The 24,522-nt window shown below is 36.5% G+C and overlaps 1 protein-coding gene across 2 annotated transcripts in view; it reads right to left on the bottom strand.

The window, feature by feature from the left end:
- The window catches only part of LOC149076121 (uncharacterized), a 489,131-nt gene that overhangs the window by 398,405 nt on the left and 66,204 nt on the right, over window positions 1–24,522 (bottom strand). Inside the window, exon 2 of one of the 2 annotated variants that reach the window (XM_089243651.1) lies at window positions 5,060–5,200. In XM_089243651.1, coding sequence (XP_089099777.1) covers window positions 5,060–5,200 — 141 coding nt within the window. Of the gene's footprint in view, window positions 1–5,059; window positions 5,204–24,522 lie in introns of both variants that reach the window. The other variant, XM_089243650.1, reaches the window with a different exon arrangement.

Here is a 24,522-nt window from a genome sequence, read left to right as displayed (position 1 = left end):
TTATTAATTTATGCTGAAATGTAATGTGGCTAGAATTTCAGAGGCCGGTCAAGAACGCACTTGAATTCAAACTGAAAATTACTTGCTGATAAAAATTACAACGTTATCTCGACTAACGATTGAGAAAGTAATTTTAATCTTTGATTAAAAACAGCGAAAATATTCTGGCAGTTTTCTTTACATCCGTGTGCACCAATACGTTCAACTTAAATCAGCATAGTCAAAACACCATAAACTTCATAATCTGGATACTACCTTAGAAATCATAAACTCATCGCACAAAATCTCTGGAAACAAATTGAATACTGATTTACAAAAGTCTGAAAACAGTTTTAAAAAATTGGCAAAATGATTGAAAAAAATACTTTTTTTTTCAAGTTAATGAATGGGTGCGATTTATACAGGGCGCATAGGTAACAGGCCGCATGGTATTTTACCGGCAACCGTTGATCATAGAAGCATACGTCTAATTAGAAAAAAAACATCTAAATAACGTCTAGTACTCAGATATGTCATTCATGTTGCAAGAGAGGTCGTGTAGTTATTAAAATTTATTTATTTTTGTCATCAGGAGACACAGGGCAAACAACTTTGCAATTGGGTTCTTGAGCTCAGGGTGTCGGTATAAAAAGTTAACATTTTTATTTCATTAACTATACAACCCCTCGCAACATGAATGATATATCTGAGTACTACGTTATTTGTTTTTTGTTTTTTCTAACTGGAAGTATGCATCTAGTATCAACGGTTCACCAGTAAAATATCATACGCCCTGTTACCTATACACCCTGTGCATTCATATGAGGTATCCAACGAATACTTTTTTATTTGAAAAATACCTGCTGAAAAATTTTCAAAACAGGCTGGAACTCTGAAATTTCTAGATCTGAAACATGCTAAATACTTATAATCAAAGTGAAATGAGGCGCCAATTATATATCTCCTATGGAAAACATAGTGAGAAAATATACTAGCGGCATCTATCGCCGTAAACACTTACTACAATCCTACGATCCATATAGGACTATTATTCGAGAGCTACGAATTACGTACGTAATATAATCTTCGAACTGATTCATACAGATTTTTTTCCTTGGTAATTATTTTGCGTTATCTCATAGTTATCATATTAAGAGAATGTTGATGGAATAAATAAGCATACATCAAACAGGGATATCTATAAGATCAGAGTTCAACGTCAATCATGAATATGGAGAAACCATGCTAAAAACCACGATTCCTTTATCACCATGGAAGAAACCATACTAAAAAAATAATAGCTGAAAAAATTTAGAAAAATACCGTAAAATCTCGGTATAACGATGCTTTGCGGACTAACAAAAAATATCGTTATAGGGGATTATCGTTATATCGAGAGACGACATGATTAGGCACCATCAAATTTATGTTGTTGTTGACATCTCTTCTAAATCGGTGTTGATTGTACCACCAGAAAAGGCACTAATTCGTATTTACTCACCGGAAAAAATATATACATATCATTCATTACTTGATTAACAAAATTCATTCAAATGGTTTGCCCCTGTAGAGGGGTTTATGTGTGTGTGTACGTGACCAGGACCGTAACTAGCATTTTCGTTAGGGCAAGGGGTAAACATGATTTTGCCATCCCCACCCTCCTCCCTACTGAAAAATTCAAGAATTTAAAACAGTAATTTTGTTCTTTGCAAAATTTTCCGCTTGGACCAGTTGTCCCCATAGCCACTTCTAGTTCTGGCCTAGTGTGCGACACACGCAAATTTGCAATTACTGAAAACTTCATTAACACTCTCGGTGATCAAATAGTGCATAAATACGATATCACGATATCACTAGATGCCTTCAGGAAAAGTTAAAAACTTAATTGGAAGGCGATTTTGTGCGAGATATAAAATAGTTTTGGGGGGTATTTCAAAATCCCTACAAAAATGATCGTATGATCGTAATACAGGGATTTATCATAGTAAAAATCACTATATCGAGAGAAATTTACCAAGATTACAGGCAATTCTAAAAAAAGATTTAGAATTTCAAAACAAAATACCGTTGTATGATTACGTTCTAGAGACTACTTCTTTTCGATGATGATTGAAAGGGGGAAAAAAAAGAATATCTCTCGAGACACAAAGTGAAATGAAAATTTTTCGTTACTTCTCCACCAATCTCATTCATATAGAAATCATTCACAAGTGAAAAACACCTGAAAACACCAAAATTACAAACAACAGAAATCTTGATGCAGTTAGCAATTAGACTTCCGATTCAGGAAAAGTAACGAAGTTACAATAAGAAAAAAATTACAAAGAAAAACTTTCTTTGAAAAAAGAGAAACATTTCTTTTCAGCGGTGGTTACTTTACGACTGATTCGAAAGCAGCATCAACTTTCAAGAAACGCAACCCCCCCCCCCCCCCGAAAAAAGTTCATTGAAGATTATATTTCTCAGTTCTTATTTTTTGCGAGTAACTAACTACCTGTCAAGTACTACTACTACATTGGAAGGCGTGTATGTACTCAAGATCACAAACAATCCAACATCTTTAATTGCGCTTTCCTGTGTGTATATATATATATATATAAACCTTCGGATCAACTTGTGTTGAGGAGAGAGGCTTGACCAGTGACCAACATACAAGAGTGTTGTGTGTATATATATACAGAGAGAGAGAGAGAAAAGGGAGGTTGCCCACGCCTCCCACACAGCATAGCCGGCCATCAACAAAAGTGTGAAATCACTAGTTTGGACTAGACTACGAGTTGAAACAATTGGAAGTGAAAGTGAAGGTGGTGGTGGGGGAGAGAAACACGCGTCCTCTTTTTTTTTCCTAACAAATACCACTTAAGTGCCAAATTAAGAATAGGAGAGAACAACTACGCCATAGGTGTCTACAGGTTCAAACGCCATACACAAAAACACCTGCTTCGGATTTCAGCGCCCCGCCTACTCTACAATGGAATCGAGCAATGGAGGAGAAATCGGAGATGGATGTTCGAAATATTATTAGGATGCTTGCTACCTACCACCATGTAGTAGAAGATAATAATAGGAAAAACCATTAAGAAACAGATAATTAAACGACATTAGTTAGCACCGAAATCAACAACTTCTCTCCTCTATTCTTAAACCTCCGAAGAGATTAGACCCGGCTCCTCTTTTTTTATTTATTTACACATAAAACTCGATTCCGGAATCAAGATAAGAACCGGAACGAGATAAAGTAGCAATGATGGAAGAAGAAAAATTATCACAAGATTGAATCTAATCTTTAATGATCGCAAAATATTTATTATTATCATCTGTGGCAACTCTTAAAGCAAAAGATTAGAATGCATTTATCACAAAAACGCAAACTTTCTATTGATTTATGAAATATTCATTCTTGTAATCTAGAATGAAATTGATTTTTTCAAATATCAACATTACAAATACAATCTACTTTCCTTTTTTTCCGCATTTTTACTGGTGCTGATTATAGACACACTTTATACCAGTCTTCACTCACTGGTCAGCAAAACTTTTCCCCAAATCATGTAGCCCTTACAAACAATAATTTTAGTTTTAATAAATAAAATAAAATACAGTCTATATATTGGTCTCTGGATCAGCCTTATTCGTCAACAGTCAATGAATTATTTCTACTATTTATGTATTTTTTTTTGGGGGGGGGGCAGCAAATTATTTCAGCTATTTATGTATTTTTGCCCGTCCACAAATTATTTCTCTAATTTATCTATTTTTTGCGGGGCCACAAATTATTTCTACGCCAGTATTTTTGCCAGTCCGCAAATTATTTCTCCCATTTATGTATTTTTTGATTGTCCACAACTTATTTCTCTTATTTCCACCTATCGGGGCGTACGCAGGATCGACTTCTTTCTTTTTTTGGTGGGGGGGGGGGGGGGGGACACACACAAGGAATTTCTTCCAGAGAATTTTCAGTGACTGTCATTCAGAAAGCATTCTAATAGAAATTGGTTAAGATAGCGTATAAAGGTATTTTCTTTCGATATTTTAATATTATTGAAAGATATTTCTTTTTTTTAATCTTCTTAAAGGAGGAGGCACTCCTCTGAGTACTCTGTTCTGTTCCTCTGCCACTGTTCCGCGAAATTTCCCAGCTATTTTCTCCGGTCGCCGTTGTAGAGAGGTTAAAAGTTTTTCTTTTTCAGGATAAAAATTACAAAACAGCGAGTGAGTCATTCAATGGTTTCTCGTCAATCGTATTAACAGTGATCTAAAATGTATGGCACTTCATACATCGCAGTGAAAACACAAAATCATACTGATGACACTTTACATCAACGAAGAAAAATCGATAGACATTGCTTTTCCAATACAGATATGCAATAAAAATAGCGAAGTTTCACGAACAATTCAGCAAAAATCGACTGGAATGGCTATCATCGTAAGTTTAGAAATTTTTCAATACAACTTATGGTATAAAGTTTGGAACCAAATGAAAAATGAACTACTTCCTACACCTCTAACCAAATACTTCTTCAAATTAGAACCACGAAACGAATGAAAAATAAATGTATGCATGCGTTAATCTTTTTTATACAAATAAATTTATGTATACTATGTTCCGACTCAATTAATATATTCAGAAGGAAGACTTTTTCCTTCTTCGAAACAACTGATCAACAAACGGATATTTTTTCAAATACGATGTACGCAATGTTTGTGTTTCCTTCACGATTATACACACATTAAATAATGAATGAATTTTAATATTCGTACACATAAATGAAGTATCACAACGTTTTTCGTTCTCGCTGACTCCGACAGAGGGCGACGCATCTTGAACCGAATAGATTCCAAGGAGCTAGAGAAAGAGAGAGAGATGCATGCTGTTGCTTAGCAACAGGAGATGATTTTTCAGGGAATGACCGAAAGAAAATGCAAGTTCTCCACATTTTAAAGTTGAAAATTTAAATTGAAAAAAAAAGTTTGAAAGCGTGTACTTTTTTCCTTCCCTGCAGCAGACATGCTTGACGTGGAAAAAAACCCTGATAATTAAGTTTGCAACAAAGTCAATCTCAATGTGTTGGTTTCTTACCTTGGTCGACAATAGAGGTAGCTTCTGGTGAAAGGCACCTTGGCGATGGACTCAGACTGGATGGGCTGCAAGGCAGAGATGTGTTGTCTTTGTGGGAAATACTATGGCGATGATGATGATGATGAAAATGATGCTGTTTACCTGCTTAAAAAAATATATAATAATAATGTTAATAATAAATATAAAACTCATAATTCAGAGAAATTTTTGATACAAATATTATTACTGATATTTTTTTCCATGTTTAACTTTTGTTTTAGAATCAACTGTTGAATTTTTATTTTGTTTGGATACTCTTTCTGAAACGCCCCAAAAACAACCACGATACCGAAATTTTTAGTGACAACTAATTTAAAAATCACTAAAAATAAATAGCGTAAGAAACATCTAATAAGGATGTTTGTTAGATGTCAAAAGGTGTCATCCTCAAAAAATTAAATACATTCATCTCACCCAGAAACACAGTTTAAAGGCGGAATGCAATTATTAAAGCCGCAAAAAATTATTATAAATAATAGCAGTTGGCTACTGATCGTTTCTAGCTTCTTGGCAGTATCTATTTAAAAAAAATCCTTTTTTTTCTTCCATCTTCTCTGTTTTAGAAACTAGTTATTTCTCTTATTTTTTCCTGAGCTGTACCAACACCATCTATAGCAGTGATTCTCCCACGTAGGCATTAATGCTCCCTGGGGGGCGATGGAATGTTCCAGGGGGCGGTAGAAGCTACGGGTATAACATAGGGTCCTATGGGTTAGATTGCGTTGGGGGCGATGGTAGGAAAAAATTTCTGAAGAAGGGGGGTGATGAGGCAGAAAATGTTGGAAAACTATGATCTATAGCAGCGGTTCTCAACCGGTGCTCCGCGGAGCCCTTGGGGCTCTTTGTGTACTCTCCAGTGGCTCCGCCGCCGCGCGAGAAAAAAAAAACAAAAAAAAACAGTAAAATTAAAAGAATAATTATAAACATTTTTAAATAGTAAAAAGAAATCAGTAACTATGATGAATAATTAAAAAAAATGGCCAACGGGGCTCCGCCATAGTATTTTTTCGCTTAAAAGGGCTCCCGCGAGTCAAAAAAAGTTGAGAACCGCTGATACTATAGCATTGAATATTGAAGGACCAGGACGCTAATTTCGCAAATACACTGCGATTACACGATTCCAGCCAATCACGTTTCTTCTTGGTTTACGATAATTCTCACTACCGTACGATCTGTTGGTCACAATCTGACTTCAATTACTGGAATGTATTGTGACGCCAAACACACATTCTTTATTTTAATTCACGTAAGGGAAAAATCAAAATTCCGTGTTTAATGTCAGCGCGCGTTGAAGGTGGTAATACATTTTGAAAAAGACGAAATTTTAGTTGTCTTCAGGTTCACAGTCTGATACACTATGATCAGACTGTGAACCTGAAGACCTAGGTTTGAAACCAGCTGGAGGAAGAATTTTTTTGTTCTACTCCTCACCCGAAAATGATTTAAACCTTTTAATTTTCTTTGTTGATGCAATACATTTTACAACATATTTTGCCGACCCTTAAAATACAAGTATACAATAAATAAATTAATTAAATATTATAACAAAAGCATGTAGAAAAAATTAAGACCAATAATGTTCTAAAAATGTAGTTATCTTTAAGTATATTTTTTTCTTCCGAAGTTCCGATTTTTAAATATTTTATTAAATATTACGCGACTATTAACGTGCGTAATATACTTTTTTATACTATAATTCTTCTGTTTATTTTTAGTCGATTTGCTATCGAAAAATGCATTGATAAAGTGGTGAAATAATTTATTAAAATTTGCAAAGATGTCCGTGATCCGCCTTTTTTTGAATGTTTCAGTTTGTGCTCTCAGTGTATAAATTTGTTGGCTTAAAATATTTCATTGTGAAAATATAGCGCGATTGCACATTTTTGGAATGTCTCGCGGCACATCGGTGGCAAAATTATCTATCTTGTTTGCATAGCTGTTTGGCGATCTGATACGAAAAGAAGGTATCGTAGAGTTACACGAATTATAGGAAAGGCTGAAGCAACGTGATTGGCTGTATGGAAAAAATTACAAAAAAAAAACCGTGTAATCGCGGAATTGTATAATATTTTATCACGTGTATATATTGTTTATAATTTTTATTAATTGCATTTGTAATTGGGTTGCTGTATTTTTGAAATATATGACATCCATATTTTTATGGACATCTTTTTCTCAGCCACCTCGTTGGGCATTTAACTTGTTGTGGCGTTGTATTTGTATTTGAATGGTGGTGCACTTGCGAATTATGCGACCGTGACACACTCTACATCTCTCAGAGAAATATCGAAGTGTTCCCGAAGGATGGATGTATGTGTTTGGAAATTTTATTAAATAACAATTTTACTTCGTAACATTATTAATTATGTACTCTGAAGCATAATTATACATTTAGAGCAATCAGTCCCAACACCGACGTTTAATTTAGAAATTAGAAGACGGCATACAACACCAGTCGATCGCTTCTCTGCACCGGGAACGTCATTGAGGTTCGGTGAGCGTCTCGTGTTACTTAGAATGACGACGTTCCACTCATGGTTACATAGTTAGTTCCGATTCTTGCACCGCAGCTTACGCTGCTGAGAGGACTGGGCGTCCAGCCGTCATATTGTTCGTTCTCGTTTAGATGAAATGTCTTCATTCCTCTGGTCATGTCACAAAAACACTCATCTACAATGAGCAGATCTGCTACTTTATCAGTGAAAAATCCGGAATCACAGAGGCATAATCGGGTATCATGATGGTCATTGTAAATAGAAATATAAATCATACGCTGATTGTGTTCCTGTAGAAATAGATGTAATTACTGAATAATATTGTTGATAATGGTTTTATAAATTGTCTCAATTTCGAGCACGGTCAAGCCCAATATATGCAACGCACATGTTGGGCTTGACCGTGCTCGAAATTGAGACAATTTATAGACAATCTATAGCACGAAGCTCGTGATGTCACTGAAGCGGGTCATCTCACCTATAGCCATTGGATATAGCAGACCGATGCATGCGCCATCTTTACCCCTTTTTTGTAAGATACAGATACAGATAGATTAACGTCCTCTATGCCTGCTTAGGGCTCTAGGACAGCTTTAGATCAAAATGTCAGAGTGCAATCTTGTATAAAAACATTTGCGAAGATGAACAGGAACAACAGAACTGTGGGGAACAAAGTACAATGAAGAAACAGTCCTAGCAAAAAAAAAACCAACAAAACAAACAAACTGGTAGATGATGCAAAGAAAAAAAAAAACCACAAAAATCTCAGCTCCAAGAAAAATGAAAGCAGCCAATGTTAAAAACGGTTACATTTTCCCATGAAAATTTCAAATTCCTTGATCAAAGTGCTCGGAGTCACTTCAATGAGTGTGTGCCAGTCAGATATCTGATTATTACCAAGGCCTACATTCTGCAGAAAGCATTCCCTAAAAATTGACCATTTAGGACAAGTAAATAAGAAATGATTGTTAGATTCACAATCGTTGCCACAGATACAGTTAGATGAACTTATTTGATGAATTCTGTGAAGGTAACCATTGGTAGGTGCTCTGTTGGTCATGAGACGATAAAAGAGTGATTCAAACTTGCGGCTAGTAAAATAGGGAGAAAATTTTTTAACAGCATCGAAGAAACGATCGGCAACTGGATAAAGGGGTTGATTACAAAAATATTGATGAATTGATGATTGCCAATTTTTGTGTGAAAGATTAATCACATCCTCGAAGTAAGCATATGTAGGGAAAACTGGATTTTCGGAATCAACTGCTGTACGTGCTAGATGATCTGCAAGCTCATTGTGGAAGACCCCCTTGTGGCCTGGACACCAAACTAATGAGATTCTTGTCGCCCGCAATGATGCTAAATATAAGGCATAAAAAGTTGCTAAAACCACGGAATGTGATTTTGGGTTGATGTTGGCGATTGCTTGAATAGCTGATTTGCTGTCGGATAAAATTATGTAGTTTTCATTACTGACAATGAATTTTAGTGCTGCGATCATTATTGCAACACATTCTCCAGTGAAGACAGATGAGCAATCATGGAGCGCTGCTTGAAATGAATTACGAGTTTTTGCACAGAAAATTCCAATAGAGGTATGAGCTCCTTTTGAGGCATCTGTAGCTATAATAGTAGAACAAGACCAGAATTTTTGTTCATGTTCATAAAATAGTTGCTTTGTGAGGAGATCATTTGATGATGTTTGAAATGGAAGAGAACTGGTTGTGAAATCAATATTGGTGATAAGCCAAGGAGGATTCGCAAAAAACAGAGGTTGAAGAGGAATAAGTAAATTGTTGTCCTTGATGAATTGAATAATAGAAGGATCCAAAATTTTAGTATGTAAGCCTTGACGGTCAAAACTGAAATTAGAACAGATATGTTTGAACACAGAGCTGTAATGGGAAGCTCTTGCTTTGATAATATGATTAGTAGCATTTTTTAACAAAAACAGTGAAAATGGAGGTTTTCCACAGATGCTGAGTAACAGAGGAATCGGTGTTGAGATTGGAAGACCAGTAGCAATGCGAAGAGATTGGTGATAGATAGCAGAACACTTTTGAATATTTTTCTTGGAGCTATTATGCCACAAGAATGAACTGTAATTCATGAAGCTTGAAGTAATGTTAGAACAGATAGCCAAAAGTTTATGCCCTTTAGCTCCACGAAGCCTGCCTGCAATCAACTTCATGATATTACAAATGTTAATGGCTTTTTTGGAAATGTGATTGATCTGGGGGCTCCAACTCAGCTTTTGATCCCAAATAACTCCAAGAATCTTGATATTTTTGTAGTATATCCAATGGCTATAGTTGAGATGACCTTCTTCAGTGACGTCTCGAGCTTCGCGCGAAGGCCTTCTGCTATAGATGGCGTTGGCTGCACCTGATCATGTATTGTTTGAATGACGTCACTCTAGGGTTGCGTGATTTTTAAAATTCATTCGTGGCCTCTATTAGCGTTCAAATCAGTGATAATTTTTTCAAAACTTTTTGAATACGTCACCTTAGAACCTTTCCCTTCTACATAACACAGACAAGCATCAGAATAGTAAAATTAGAATATAAATAATGTAAAAATCCACCTATAGAAATTATATATAAGCTCATAGCAATACTTCATTTTCTTCAAATGCAATCGCCATATAATGTGAATTCGTGACACAAACTTTAAGGGGTGATAGAACATGCCTAAAAAAAAGCCTTTTTCACGATGTAATATGCGGTCGAACATGAAAGGTGGAAGTGCAAACTCTGTAGTGAAACACATTGATGACACATTAATGATTTGGCGATGAGATCTCTAAAGGTTTTCAATGGGAATCGCATATACAATGTCCAGGAGATGGGCCAACAATAAGAAATCGAGAGAGAAGGGAGATCGTGACAGACTGGTGACATGTAGATGGGGTCGCCGTACCTAATCCATTATAGCAGAAATGTAGTGTTTCAGTAATGTAGAGTTCCTATGCAAAAATGGATCTTATTTCATTATGTTGGTACCACATCCTTCCTCCGATATGATTGCATTCTGGTTTTTATTGGATCACGGATATCAAGGTTATGCTGCGCCAAACTGTGACGTCTGTACAGTGGCTTGTGGTAGATTTCGATTTACCCACGGTGAACTACCAGGAGGATTATCACATTACAATTCATGAACAAATCTACTAATTTGCTACTGGTGAAGTGTTATTGTGCACTCACTAAAAGCACCTCTAAAACATTCGCTATTCCTATTCGACCACACATTCTATGACAAAAATGCTTGTCTAGGTGTTTTTTATATCACCTCCTAAAGTTTGCCCCATGAATTTAGAATCATATTGTAGAAGTAGCTTATAGCAATATGTAAATTTTAAAAAATGAGGCATGCAATTCAAATTTAAAATTTAATATGTCTGTTATAACAAGCAACTTTTGATTTTTTTTACTTTTATCAGATTATTTTACTGTTACTTTTAATTAAAACTGAATGTAATAATAATCAAATTAAAATCCTGGAACGGTATGAAACGATATTAAATATGTTTACGGTGTTCATCAATACTATGCATTATCGGATTTGAAATCAAAAACGTTTTGCGTAAGATTTTTGATGTAACTATCTCCTGTGAAAGGACAAATTTGCAATATCTTAGATTGTAAATAACTGTAGAATCTGTGAGAATCATCATAGCAACTTGATTAACACTGAACTATTTTTTGCGGTTTTTAAATCAAGCACTCAAAAGTTTTCTTCAACTCGAAGCAGTGATTTCCTATCCCGTGGTAATGTGTATGCGATTTGCATATCATCTCGTTTGGCTGCGCATAACTAACATTTTTCACCTTTTATATATATATAATTTTAATCCTTTTCCCACAATTACTAGCTATTTTTCGTGTTCCACTGAGTCGCCCATCACGTGGTCCCGGAAGTACGCATACCACAGGTTGGAAGGCACTTACTTAAAGGGTACGAATGTCGATCTCTTCCAGAGAACAGGTTCTCATTTTGTGAAATAAGCAAACTGGCTTCAAACTTTGAAAACGGTGAACTGCGACATTCTTTTTGTGAGGATGAGTGCGTAATATGCGAAACGATATTCTCTATCAACAATAACATCCCTAGCCATGAATAAGTGTATTAATCACGCATGGTTTTCTGAATTTTAGTGGCAATGCTTGGCGTAAATTTCGGTTGATTTCTGAAAGTTCAGTTTGGTTAGTTCCAACTCCCAACACTTCCCTTGTCACCCCGAGTTAAGAATAGAAGATATAAATAAATACAATGGAGGAATAGAAAATTTCTATTGTATATAAACTATAGCTTACACAAATACTAGATAGACTCTGCACCCCGAGGGGTCAAGACACATGAGAAGCAAGAGTGAAAAAAAAGTAGGGGGTGTGAAATTGTGAAAGGAATGGTAAATAGAAAATGCAGGATTTCTGAACCTTACGTGGTTCTATCTCTTTCTCTCTTTCGCCTATCTTGAGTCTCATCATAAGAGAAGGATGCAATGGGAAGAGGATGAAGTGGACAGACCAATTTTCCCCCAAAGGCAAAAGTGTTCCTCACACACTTCCCCCTTTCCTGGGTATTACATGCATAAGGAAAGCAAGTGAGAAGAAAAAAAGGCGGCGATGTGTAGAAAGCAGAGCAGGAAAAAAAAGTGAAATAAAATAAATAAATAAAATAAAAAATCAATTTTACGCAAAGCAGTTCACCACCACCACTGGCAGCAGTTCGCTTTCCATCTCGATGGATACAGGATCGTGGCGGCGGCCGGAGGGAGAGAGAGAGAGAGGGTGAAAGAAAGTTAAAATATTGGCGGAGGGGGTAATATGAAATAAGGCGGCGAAAAATCTTGGACATCTCCCCCCCCCCTTTTTTTTCCCGGCCGGCCACTCACACCTATCAAAGGCGGCCACTGGACTGTAGAAGGCGAAATCCAGAGGACCGGGAAGAATAGAGGAAGGGACAGGAGTACCTGAAATAGAGCTTGCAAGTACGAAAGGTGAGCGGGCGGCCGAGGAAGGGGGAATCTGTCCTGGAAATTTCTCCAGTGGACGTACAAGAGAATCATGATGGGAGGTGGGTTGAGAGCAAGGAGATTCCGGCAAAGAGATGGACTCCAATTTCCATTTCTTTAAGGTCTGCCGCCGAGACCTCTCCATTTCCCTTCACTTCCCTCCCTCAAGGCCTTAGGTGGTCCGTGGGTCCAGTTTACATGTAAATTCAAGGAAAATTTCAGCATAACACATTGTATGTGTGTGTGAGTGTTAGAGAGAGAGAGAGAGAGACCAGAAATCGAAAGGGATAGGAAAAAGCGGATGGTCAGCGAAGGGGCAGGGTACAGGGGGACAGAAAAAAAACGAAAAAATTCGGTTTTTGATAGTAGGAACTCCCCTTTTCTTTTTTTCCATTTCTACTTCTCTACGTACACTACCTTCCCCCCCCTCTCTTTCGCTATCCTGATTTCCAGTTCAAACCAGGAGTGACCCTCGGGATCCATACAAGTTGCATGAGATGCGAATCTCCGGAAAGGTGAAGAAGAAAGTTCGATGGAGGGAATGCAGGTTTCTGCATTTAATGAGAATCACGAAGCAAAGAAAGAGAGGAAGAGAAACTATCTATCTTATTGAGGGTTCCCACACATTCAAGATAAGAATTTTCCATACGAAAAAAATTGCTTGATATACATAACTAACCATATAGATTTTATAACTATTTTATAATTACTGAGTGTGTATATCTTTCTTTCAGACGTAGGACTAATACTATTCATATTTAAAAACACTCGTTCAATTTTCGGTCGAAAAATTAAAACTCCTCTGGAAAAAAAATTATTTTTTAAACAAAATTTATAAAAAAAATTAAAACAGCAGTTGGACGTCGTTAGAACGGGAAAAAAAATTAATTTAACAAGTCAAAACCAAAAACTAGCTGGTTCGAATTCTGATGAAAATAAAATAAATTTCGTTACATGGCTATATACTGAACTTCCAGCCACATAAATGGATGATGTTTTGGTCCCATCCGATTTCATATACACGCAATCATACATTTATTATTTTTATTTACAGTTACAGTGAAGTAATGAAAGTATGAAAATTCAATTTAATGAACTTAACCCTTAGTAGAAATATCACTGAACTCCCTTTAAAATGCCATATCTTTTTTAATTAATTGGGCTTACTTCTGATTTCCACCAGGTGCAAACGGAAGAGTATAGGGAAACATGTTCCGTTGAGAAATAGACTAAACAAATGTGTCTGGGATTGTCAATACTTTGGCATTGATAAGCCAACACATTTGTGAAGTCTATTATTCAACGGAACATTTAAGGAGGAAAAAAATGGGGGGGGGGACTAACATTTTACTTAGCTTTTAACGAGGCGAGATACATCATCAATGCTGCTTAAAGAGTTAAACCAAGGATCATCAATCTTTCTGACATCGCGGGCCAAATCAAAACTTCCCACGAAGATCACAAGGTACCACCTTATATTGAAGTAATTATAATTGTGCGATGGAATCCATATTTACATGACCATTGCATATAATGTACAGTGGCATCTTAATAGAACAGACAAAAGGGGGGGGGGGCAAAATAATTGAATAATTCATTTGTTCTGAAATTATTCTTTTAGAAATTGCCAATTTTGATTAGTTCTGAAATAATTTCTTCCGCCAATTCTGAAAAATTGGTGATTAATTGTTACTTCTTTTAATTATTCTGAAATAACTTCAAATGATTCTGTAATTACTTATTTCGGTATTTCAAAAATTATTTTCTTCGATAAATCTTGAAACTATTTCCTTTTCAATAATTCTGGAATAATTTCTTTTCAATAGTTATGGAACTATTTTTTTAAATAATGAAATAATTTCCATCACTAATTTCAAAATTATTTCTTTCATTGATTAAAGTTGTTTCTTTCACTAACTTTAAATTCTTTGTTTCTAAAAATTCAAAAATTATTTATTTTAGTAATTTCGGAACTATAGTTAGAAAATTTTATCGATTACAAAATAATTTCACGAATTCTGAAATTATTGCTCCAATAATTCCGAAATAATTTTTTCTAATAAGTCTAAAATTATTTTCCCATCAAAGTATTTTTGAGAATCTCTATAAATTCTGTAATTGGGTATATTGTTTATTCTTTTTTATGAAGCCTTATCCTCCCTGGAATATACCTGTATGAAACCAGGAGTCCCAAAATTCATTTGGGCATCAAGGTCTCCCACCTTATTTAGACGGCTGTGGTAATGAATCAAAATCTTTATTTAATTTGGCGGTGCCAATTTTAAAGGTGGAGGTACACAATTTCATTTTTGCACATAAAATAAAATAAAATGAATTAAAAAATAAATAAGAAAAAAATTTTAGTGGGAAAGCATTGCGGGGGAAAAAACAACAACATACACTTACGCGGAAACCAACAACGAATTATTGTGCAAAAAATAATACTAATAATAATAAACCAAAAAAAAACACATTTACACAAGACTGGGTTATTCAGGGCTACAAAATTGGTTTTAATTTTCAGATGGATCCCCATAGAGAAGACGTCTCAAACAGTAGTAAAATAAATATGTTTGATTGTGGAGTTATTTCAGAGTTAGTACTTGTAAATTGGAAATACCATTCCTGAGTAAGTAATTATCCCGAAAATTTCTGTAAGTTTGGCACTCGAAAAATACATGCTCCTAAGTTTCACTTCTACGTAAATTACAAAAGCTGCATGTCTCGAGGCTCAACTGTGAAGTATTTATCTCTCAGTCTAATAGATGGCCGAATAGATAATAATAGATAAACCGAAACGAAGCTGAATTAACATGCGCTTGAAATGTATTTCTAAGCCAACTATTAGATAGTCTTCCAAACATGAAAATGTTTTTATTGATCTATAGCACACTGCGGTATAGCAAGTTTGTAAAAAACTGAAGATCTTTTTGTTCACCCTGAAAAGTCAACCGTTCTAAGACGTAAGGTATGTAATGTTTAATTAGGGCAGTATCGACGTTTAATTTTAAAAAACTATATCCACTCTCGTCAAAAATGTCCCAAATTGTCGCCAGCCAATTGGATTTGGTATCGTAGTCATTTAGTAGATTAATGTATAGATTTTTTAGGCAAATTTTTGGGAATCTACAAATTTTGGGAATCTAAAAAAATCATGTTTAAAATTCGAAAATAGAACGTGAGCAAGAATTTTTTCATTATAACTGATACCTGGGGTTGCCCTATATCAATACGGAGGAATCTGGAAATTACGTATCGCATAATTCTAAATACCGTAGTATAACTCTCTGGGCTTGCGGATTCATTCAAATAATTTTTTCAACTAAATCGTCGTTCAATGTTTTCAGCCATTTTCAAAAAATGGTCGTTAGGCCAAGGAAAAAACTCTTGGGGGAGGGGGGCTTATTTGGCCCGCGGGGCACGCGTTAAAGATACCCTTGGGTAAAACAATGCTGCCGATCGTAATATTTTTTTTTAACTGAAACCGTAAGTAGTACGAAATGACAAATAGAATAATTTCAACATTCTCCGTTGCACATCTTCATAATGCGCGTCTTAGGCCCTCCTCACACGGGGAAACTAAAGTTCGGCAACTGATAAGAGAAACCGTCTCCCGAAGACCAGTACGTATATCGCTCTAGACGCCCTCACACGAGGAAATTAGCGTCTTGGCGACGAAATATCGAACGCGACTCGGTCACTTGGCAACTGACATGCTAGTCGCCACCAACTTTTGTTGAAGAAACTAGAAACTGCCTTTAGCATTCCTTCATATTTTCGTCATGCGAGTTTGGACTCATATTGAAAAACAATCCAGAGTATATATATAATAAATTATCAGTTGAAAGGATATAATGAAATTTCTTCAGAATTTCAGTTCACAGGTAAATACACGATTTCTTTATTTAAATTCATATTATTTTGAAATTATAATGAAATCAGGGGGGTCGGAATTGTTTCGAAACTGGGTGTGTGTGCTCGTCTTTAGTTTTATATCGGAAAGTTTAATTTCTTAATCAATTCTGGGGTGCTCGGATCCATGCCACAAATTACTGTGGGTGCTTGAGCTTGCACCCCTGGCTCTGACGCCACTGAATGAAATGGTAAACCAGGACTGTCATTTCAACTTTTTTCGGGGGGGGGGGGGGGGACAAAGAACATATACTCACTGTCTGTACGTATATATACTATTTATAGTGTATTTTTGAAAGCCGGGGGGGGGGGGGCAATAGCCCCCTGATCCCCCTAGATGTCGGGTCTGTGGTAAACACATGGGCCCACCCGGGCACTCCCCCGCTGGGGCGATTTCAAAAGAAGATGGAGCGTCACAAAAATTATATCTGGTAAAAAATTTCAGGAATAACCAAATGAATTTGCCAAGTAGGATCTCAGGAAAAAAATACATAGCTGGGAGCCCCCATGTTGCTCTTAAGACGGCCCTGGATAAGAACCTGCAGAAAATTTCAAAATACTGTCTACTTTTACATGTAATTAAACAAGCACGTGTTCCATAGGGATGGTCCCTGATTTTCCCCCTTGCTTGGAATGTCTGTAATCTAGGTCACGTACACGCACATCTGTGTGTGGGAGTATTCGGGGAAAATCATTCCCTGAAACATAAACAACAATTCATGTGTTGTTTGTCTCTAGTTTTGCCTATTAGTACTATTCGTTTCATCTCATGAAACTACTTAAAATTCTGCGTGACAATATTTTAACTAATAAACAATAAAAATATATTAAATCCAACATATATAGGTACTGAAAGGCACATTTATAGAGGAAAAACAGACATTTTATTGCGAATTTTTTTTCCGAATGAAACATGAAATTATACTAAAAAATTATCTAATTTTTACCATTTTATTGTCATTTCAAAATGATATCAATTTAAATAATGAAATTTTGTATTTACCTGTGAACTGAAATTCTCTTTAGCAATTTCACGTATAATAGAAATTATTTTTCTTATTTATTTGTTTCGATTTTTCCTAACCCGGTTAACAAGGTAGTACCGGAAGATAAGAAGGAAAACTAATAGACTGTGCTGTTTTTACTCAGTTTCCCGGGCTTTGAATATTTTTTTAGTAGCGCCGTGTGAGGGAGAACGGGCAACTCAACTCGTTCTAGTCAACTCAACTCTCAAGTTGAAGCAACTCGAGCTCGATTTTAGTTTCCCCGTGTGAGGAGGGCCTTAGCCTCACGCCAAGAGAATCGTACATTTGATTGCGTACAGGAAAGTTGTCTTGCTGGCATGCTGGTTGCCCCTTTTCGTCTTTTTCCCCCTTTTTTTGGAGGGGGAAAGGTCGATATTGGATACGACAAGATGCGTTCAATTAATTGATTCTGAATTCAATATAAATTTCTTTCACAGAATGGATATCATCACCAATAACTCACTCACCACCCTCAATAGAAAAGTCATTCACGCCCTCTTTGTTTTTTAGAGAGAAAGGGAACTTTAACATATAGTTTCATAAGAAACAGTTTTGAAACAACAGCTATCAACCTGAAGTATAAAAATGAAAAAAAAAACGATAAAACAAAAAATAATAATAATAATAAAAATCTCCACCAATATACTTTCAACAACTCGGAACTTTGCCAGTGAGACAAGACGAAATACTCCGGGAAGCCCTTCGTAAACACTTGCTTCTGACAAACGGGAAAACCTAAACATTCTGGCTTCTTAACGACTCCAACGTGAAGAAGGAATTCTGGAATAACCAAACAATTTTTCCCCAGGAACAATGAAAAAAAAAACCAGAAAATGCGAGAGGAAAAACTCCCGCTCATCACGCGATACCCAACAGCAGCTAACTTTAGAGTTGGTTCCTCAACAATACTCGGGAGTATTTCTTGAGTCTCATATATATGTGTACGTATATATATACAGTGTATACATTTATTTTATTTTTTATACAAAAAAAAAATCCTCCAAAAAAAATTTAGTTTTTTTATTCAAGCAATTCTTTTCGGAAAATGAAAACAGCGGCAGATGGAGAGAGAGAAAGCAGAACTTATTCTGCTAACAGCGCTTAAAAAAATAAATAAAAATACTTCGTTCGACTTCACGGGATAGTATAGTACCGTATGTGAAGACTGAAGCGTCTATCATTTTCACAAGACGTGCAACACTTTACTCCAAGAGGCTGGAAAAGGAAAAAATCCCAGAGGACCGTAGTTTGGGATCCTCGAAACAAGGTGTACGAGTTTCATAAACATGAAACGAGAAAACCGGAGATATTCTGGAAGGTAATGATGAATGTCGGTACCTCATAAAACAAAGTATGACCACGGGAATATTTCATGATGCATGGGTAAAATATGCGCAGCTATTAAATTTCTCAAATGATTGTTCATTTAAACTCGTTTATTCAAAACAGAAAAGAAAAAAAAAATTGGGATGGTATGTGTCATTGACATTTCAAAAGTTTGGACGGTAAACGTTTTTCTATACCCCCATTACTGTACAGGCAGTAGCGTCTTAACGCATGGGCCCGGGGGCCTCACAAAAACGAGAACCGGTTGAAATTTTCGACAATTGGTCAGATAGGGCCTTAGAAAAATTACTTGGCCCGGGGGCCCATGATGCTCTTAAGACGGCCCTGTGTACAGGACGACCAGTCGGGTGCCCAAAGACATACACATCAACGGGTATTGTTGGACTAGTCATGACAGGGTTTACCTCGGGTGTTCTTATCCTTTCATGTTCTCCAATATACCCTGTGCCAATAAAATGAAAATGAAGGCCACGGACCTATTTTACAGAATAATATTCAGTATATTACAGTAGATAATCTACTATGTAAAACCAATAATTTCTTTCTCATCGGAACTCACGAAACTCTCCAAATTGTCTCGAAGGACCCCCAAAGCAGGGCCGGAACTTTCTTTCTTTCAAACCGAGAATAACTCAGGTCCACCGCCACCTATGGGCGATAGGTAGTAACCTAGTGAGTTGTGCCGGAAGTGTAACTGTGTGTGTACGTAACAGTCTGAGAGCGTATGCAGTGTTGTGTTTGATTTTTCGGTGCTGACATCTATATTTCAGGAGTGAAGTGAGTGATGTGTTATGATTGAATTGCATTTGTACTGTTTGTAGGTCTGTTGCTCTCAGTGGCGAGACTTTTTAAAGGGAAGATAGGCTCGCATTCGCGCCTTGAAGTTGGGATCCACAGAAAACCAACTTCAGCCGACCACCACTGTGGCAACGGTGGGGATCGAACCCGGGACCTCGCGACGCGAGTCCGTCACTATGACCACTCGACCACCGCAGCGGCAAGGCCGGAACTAGAGAGGGGGCATTTGCCCCGGGAGACAAAATTTATGGGGGGGGGCAGTTTTAGGTGTGGGAACAAAGAACACCGTTATAGAATTATCGAATTAAAATTTGTGGGGGCGGTAAAAATTCTAGTTACGGCTCTGCCCCAAGGAGTACGTGAACCGCTGGTTAAGAATTCCTGGTCCATCGGGAAACACCGCTGACTTCTATCTGCACCATAATTGACATCCACATTTTTATGGGAATCTTTTTTCAGCCACTCGTTGGACAATTTGCTTGTTGCAGCCTTTGTGTTTGTATTTTTATATAATTTCTGATATTTTTGTTACTGCACATGACATAATGAATATCATTAATATCACCACGTCCTTAATGACCCACGTCCTTTCACTCACCCGGAAAGTGAAAGGACGTGGGTTCGATTCCTCGCAGGGGCAGTTGAATTTTCTCTCTTTCCAAAACATATCTTCGCATTACCAAGGTGTTAAATAAAAAACCTTTGTATGGACAGCGGAGAGTGACACCATCGGCGGATAATCTCTAATAGTTATAAAATAATCGCGAGGAAAATTTTTCATTTTTCCTTATGGCAAAAATTTACGGTTTTCAAATTTCAATGAGAATGTTTGAAGCGAAAATGGCAATTTCTCCTCTTATTTTCGGGGGGGGGGGGCAGCACTAAATGTAATACCTAGTTTTTGGAGGTACTCTAAATATAACTCGCATAAAAGCAGCTGAATTCGAATATATAAATTTATATTCACCACCCTACAAAATTATATACATAGGAAGGACCAGTATATATTCAGTACACTAAAATATCACATCCTTTTCTACTGATTTCAGCGGAAGCGAAGACATTAACAAACAAAGCGATTATCACAGTGAGGCAGAAGTAACCAGGAAATACGAGCAGCTGCCAGTGTTAAATAGGCAGAACTAACATCTGTCAGTGTGGGAGAGGCTATATATATAAATTTTGAATAAGTGCTCTTCCAGAGTAAAACCGAATGGACTAAAATAATCACTGGTATGCCAGTTGGTAAATGAAGGAATCCATTGGTTGAAGTGTCGAAATTACTAGTTTTTCCTTTTAGTTGAATACGTCTAGTAGAAAAGGCTGGGAAAGCGAAGGAAATAGTTGTTACTAACAAGGTCTTTTAGCTTCCGGGAAATTCAGACGGTTAGCAAAATTGTTAGTAGTGGGGGGAGACCAAATAACGTAACCTAGATGCTGAATGACGACACCCTAACACTGTGTTTATGTTGTCTATATATGTTGCTATATATTCATATTTTTGAAAACACTTTCTTCATCTCATTTCTTTCAATCAAGCCCAAGAAAGTCGTCGGAGTAAAGGAATGACGAATTGAATTTTCAAGTTAATTTCAATAACTGGGGGTGAGCATGTGTATCAGTAAATGTCTCTACATGCGAGAAATACTTTAAAAAAAATGTTTATACCAGAGTGAATGTAAATCAATGATCAAGTGCGATTAGGAAATTGCATATCTACATTTGCTCCCTATTTGTTGCAATATGGTCAATCAACAACTATAGTAGACGGGAAAAAAATTTACGGTACGTGACGTAAAAACTAAAATCGAATACAATAAAATATAGACGCTAATGCTTTAAGCGAGATCATTGATTATTTTTGTCGCACCGCGGTCATTTTCTGCACACGAGGGCTATTTTAGCCAGATTGTATAATCTAGGCAAGCGGTTCTCAACTGGTGATCCGGGGTCGCTCAAAAAAATAATAAAAAAAACAGTAAATTTGAAAAAATTATAAATATTTTTAAATAATAAAATTAAATCAGTATCTTTGATGAATAAATAAAAAATAGGCCTACGGGGATCCGTCATAAGAACTTTTTACTGAAAAGGGCTCTGCGAGTCTAAAAAGGTTGAGACTCGCTGATCTAGATCAATGATTCTAAATGTAAGTCATAAGGCCTCTCCGATCCTCAAATGTTCTTTAGGCTACATAGTTGAAACTGAGGTAAAAATGGAGCCGTGGCAAGTGATTTGGGGGGGGGGGGAGGGTTGACAGAGACCAGTGGGGGAGAAACAGATGTAAAGCATTTGAGTGAGAAATACTGGAAAAAATTTTAGAACCCAGCAGAAATTCGCGTAAACCTCTATCAAAGGGTGGATGACGGGTATCCAGAAATTCGGAGATTCACTTTATTTATAAAATTTTTAGATATTCTAAATTCACTCAGAAATGAATTTAACAATTAGAAAGGGCTTCGTTCCTAGAAGTGGGGACCCCAATAAAGATAAGGAACCATCAGAAAACAACATGATCCAAGGAGAGCAATGGGAGGAAAAAAAGACAAAGAAACATTGATCTAGATCATTGATTGACCAGCTACGTTTAAAATTTGCGTTGATGTATCAGTTTCCTAGCATACGAAATCTTGATTTCATAAAATTTCCAACAAGAAATAGCATTAAAATTGTCTAGCAATAAAAAAAAAATTAAGTAAGCACACTGTTAAAGTTATGCGATAATCGTTTCACAGCCCACAGAAATTTTCCATTTTCATCCTGTGTAGTAAACACCAACTATGAGTAAGCGACCTCTCGCGGGTAACAGGCACAGAGCCAGTTGGTTCATGAATAAGCATGTATTCATTGAACCAAATTAAGGTGAAAACCACTGAAACAACACAAGTTAATTATAATTAGGGTTTCCTCATACACTGCCACCGAAACGGCGCTTGTTGTCCGGATGTTTCTTGAAATGAGGAAACATAAATCACGATGTGACTGCCGATGACACCGAGAGAATAAAAATAGAAAAGAAATTACGAAAAAAAACCAAAAAAACTATGTATACGAAGTCAACCGACGCAAATGAGCAAGCGGCTGAACGAAATGTTGATGAAGAGTAACGATTTCAAATGACAACGCCGGATTCGTTTCAACCCCAGTTCACTTCTACTTGGATGCCCCTATGTACGAGCCATCCTTATTTAGCATCCTGGATAAAATTTCTGCCTGGAACTGGGAGAAACTATTTATTAATTAATGGTCATAGCTGAATAAACTTCAACGAAAAAAAGAAAGAACCCTGATTCAATTGATATCAAAATCTCAATATCAAGAAACTACTAATTCACCGTAAATGAAACTCGTAAGGATTCCTCTAGGGGAATTTCTAACGAACTGATACGTGCTGGAACGTGTTGAGAGGCTCTAACATATTTATATTGTCAGAAATATATTTGTTTTGTGTTATACAATGAAATCTCGTTATAACGATACTCAGCGGACCAAGAAAAAAAAATCGTTGGAGAGGGATTATCATTATATTGAGGCTCCAGATCATAATTAGACTACTATAAGCATAAACAAGACTTGAAAAAATATCGTTGTAGAGGAATTTATATAGTTATATCGAGTATCGTTGTAGTGAGGTTTCGCTATACTTACTACCGTCTTTTCAACGAACACCAACATCGGTCATATCACCGTACAGAAATGTACTACGAATCGAGCAGGGTCGGAAATCTGTCACGAAAAAGTCATGTACTTGTCTCGTCCTGAGCATGCAGGAGCCGAAAGCATATTGAGGAGGCTCCATTTTTCAGTGGTCCTCTCTGGTTCGATGGAGAAATTTTCTTTGCCAATCCTTGGAATCGAGCCTGGTGGTAGACGAGAATCTTGCCACTGCGCCACCTTTTTGTGTTTCTCTGGTGCTGTCCTCTATTAATGTTTTTAAGTTAAAATGGCAAATACATGAATTTTCACGTTATTTAAGTATCGTGTTGAAGGTCTGACTGTTCTCTGCGCAGAGAATTTTTCGAATGGGAGACCGGCTCGAAGTCGGAAAACCAATAATATCAAGAAACGAGGAAAATTAATCTGGGAAAAATGTATAAAACGGCTGCAACACAAATGAATATTTTCTCACATAAATCCAATAAAGTTGTACAAAGCGTTCATAGAATACACCAAGCACATAGTAGCATTTTAGTCGTGCCCCGTATGAAAAGTTCAAAAGGAAGAGAAACGGGCATTTCGTACAAATTGAAAGCATTTAAATTTGATGGCTATGTAATCCATTGGATATATAATATTGGATTTAAAAAAATTTCCTCCAAGAGAAATACATCAGAAAGAAGAGGAAAAACATAAATTGACACATCAGGTGGCCAAAGCAGAAAAGGGACGAAAAAAATTTCCTCATGTGATGAAAAAAATAAGAACCCATTGGAGCGACAACAATATTTAAAGCGCGTTCCTGCCATCTCTTGACGGCTTCTTCTTCTCGCACGGATAAAATGTCTCTTCCTACGACTTTTTCTTTTTTTGTTTTTCCTCTTTGGAACCCACCATCCTATATTTTTGGTGAAAGAATTTCCTTCGCCAGCGGATTTTACTTGCCAATGATCGTCCGCTGACTAAACAGGTAATCTTTCTTTCTTTCACTATCTGGATAGTACTGTAGTAGAAAAAGAAAACTTCAGATTCTCTCTTCTAAGAAAGGCTTTTAGAAAAAAATAACTTTCCCATGAAGAAAATGTAAGAAACATTTGGCAAGGTAGTCACCAATATTTTGGCGACGAATCATGATACAGGAAGGGGGGAAAAAAAGTGATCTTCATAATTATG

Source organism: Pholcus phalangioides, unplaced genomic scaffold (genome assembly GCF_987345545.1).
Source record: "Pholcus phalangioides strain wild (caught in Gottingen) unplaced genomic scaffold, Ppha-v1.0 ptg000015l_1, whole genome shotgun sequence".
NCBI classification, from domain to species: Eukaryota; Metazoa; Arthropoda; class Arachnida; order Araneae; family Pholcidae; genus Pholcus; species Pholcus phalangioides.
Note: the sequence above shows the minus strand (reverse complement) of the source record. Positions and strands in the feature narration are given on the sequence as shown.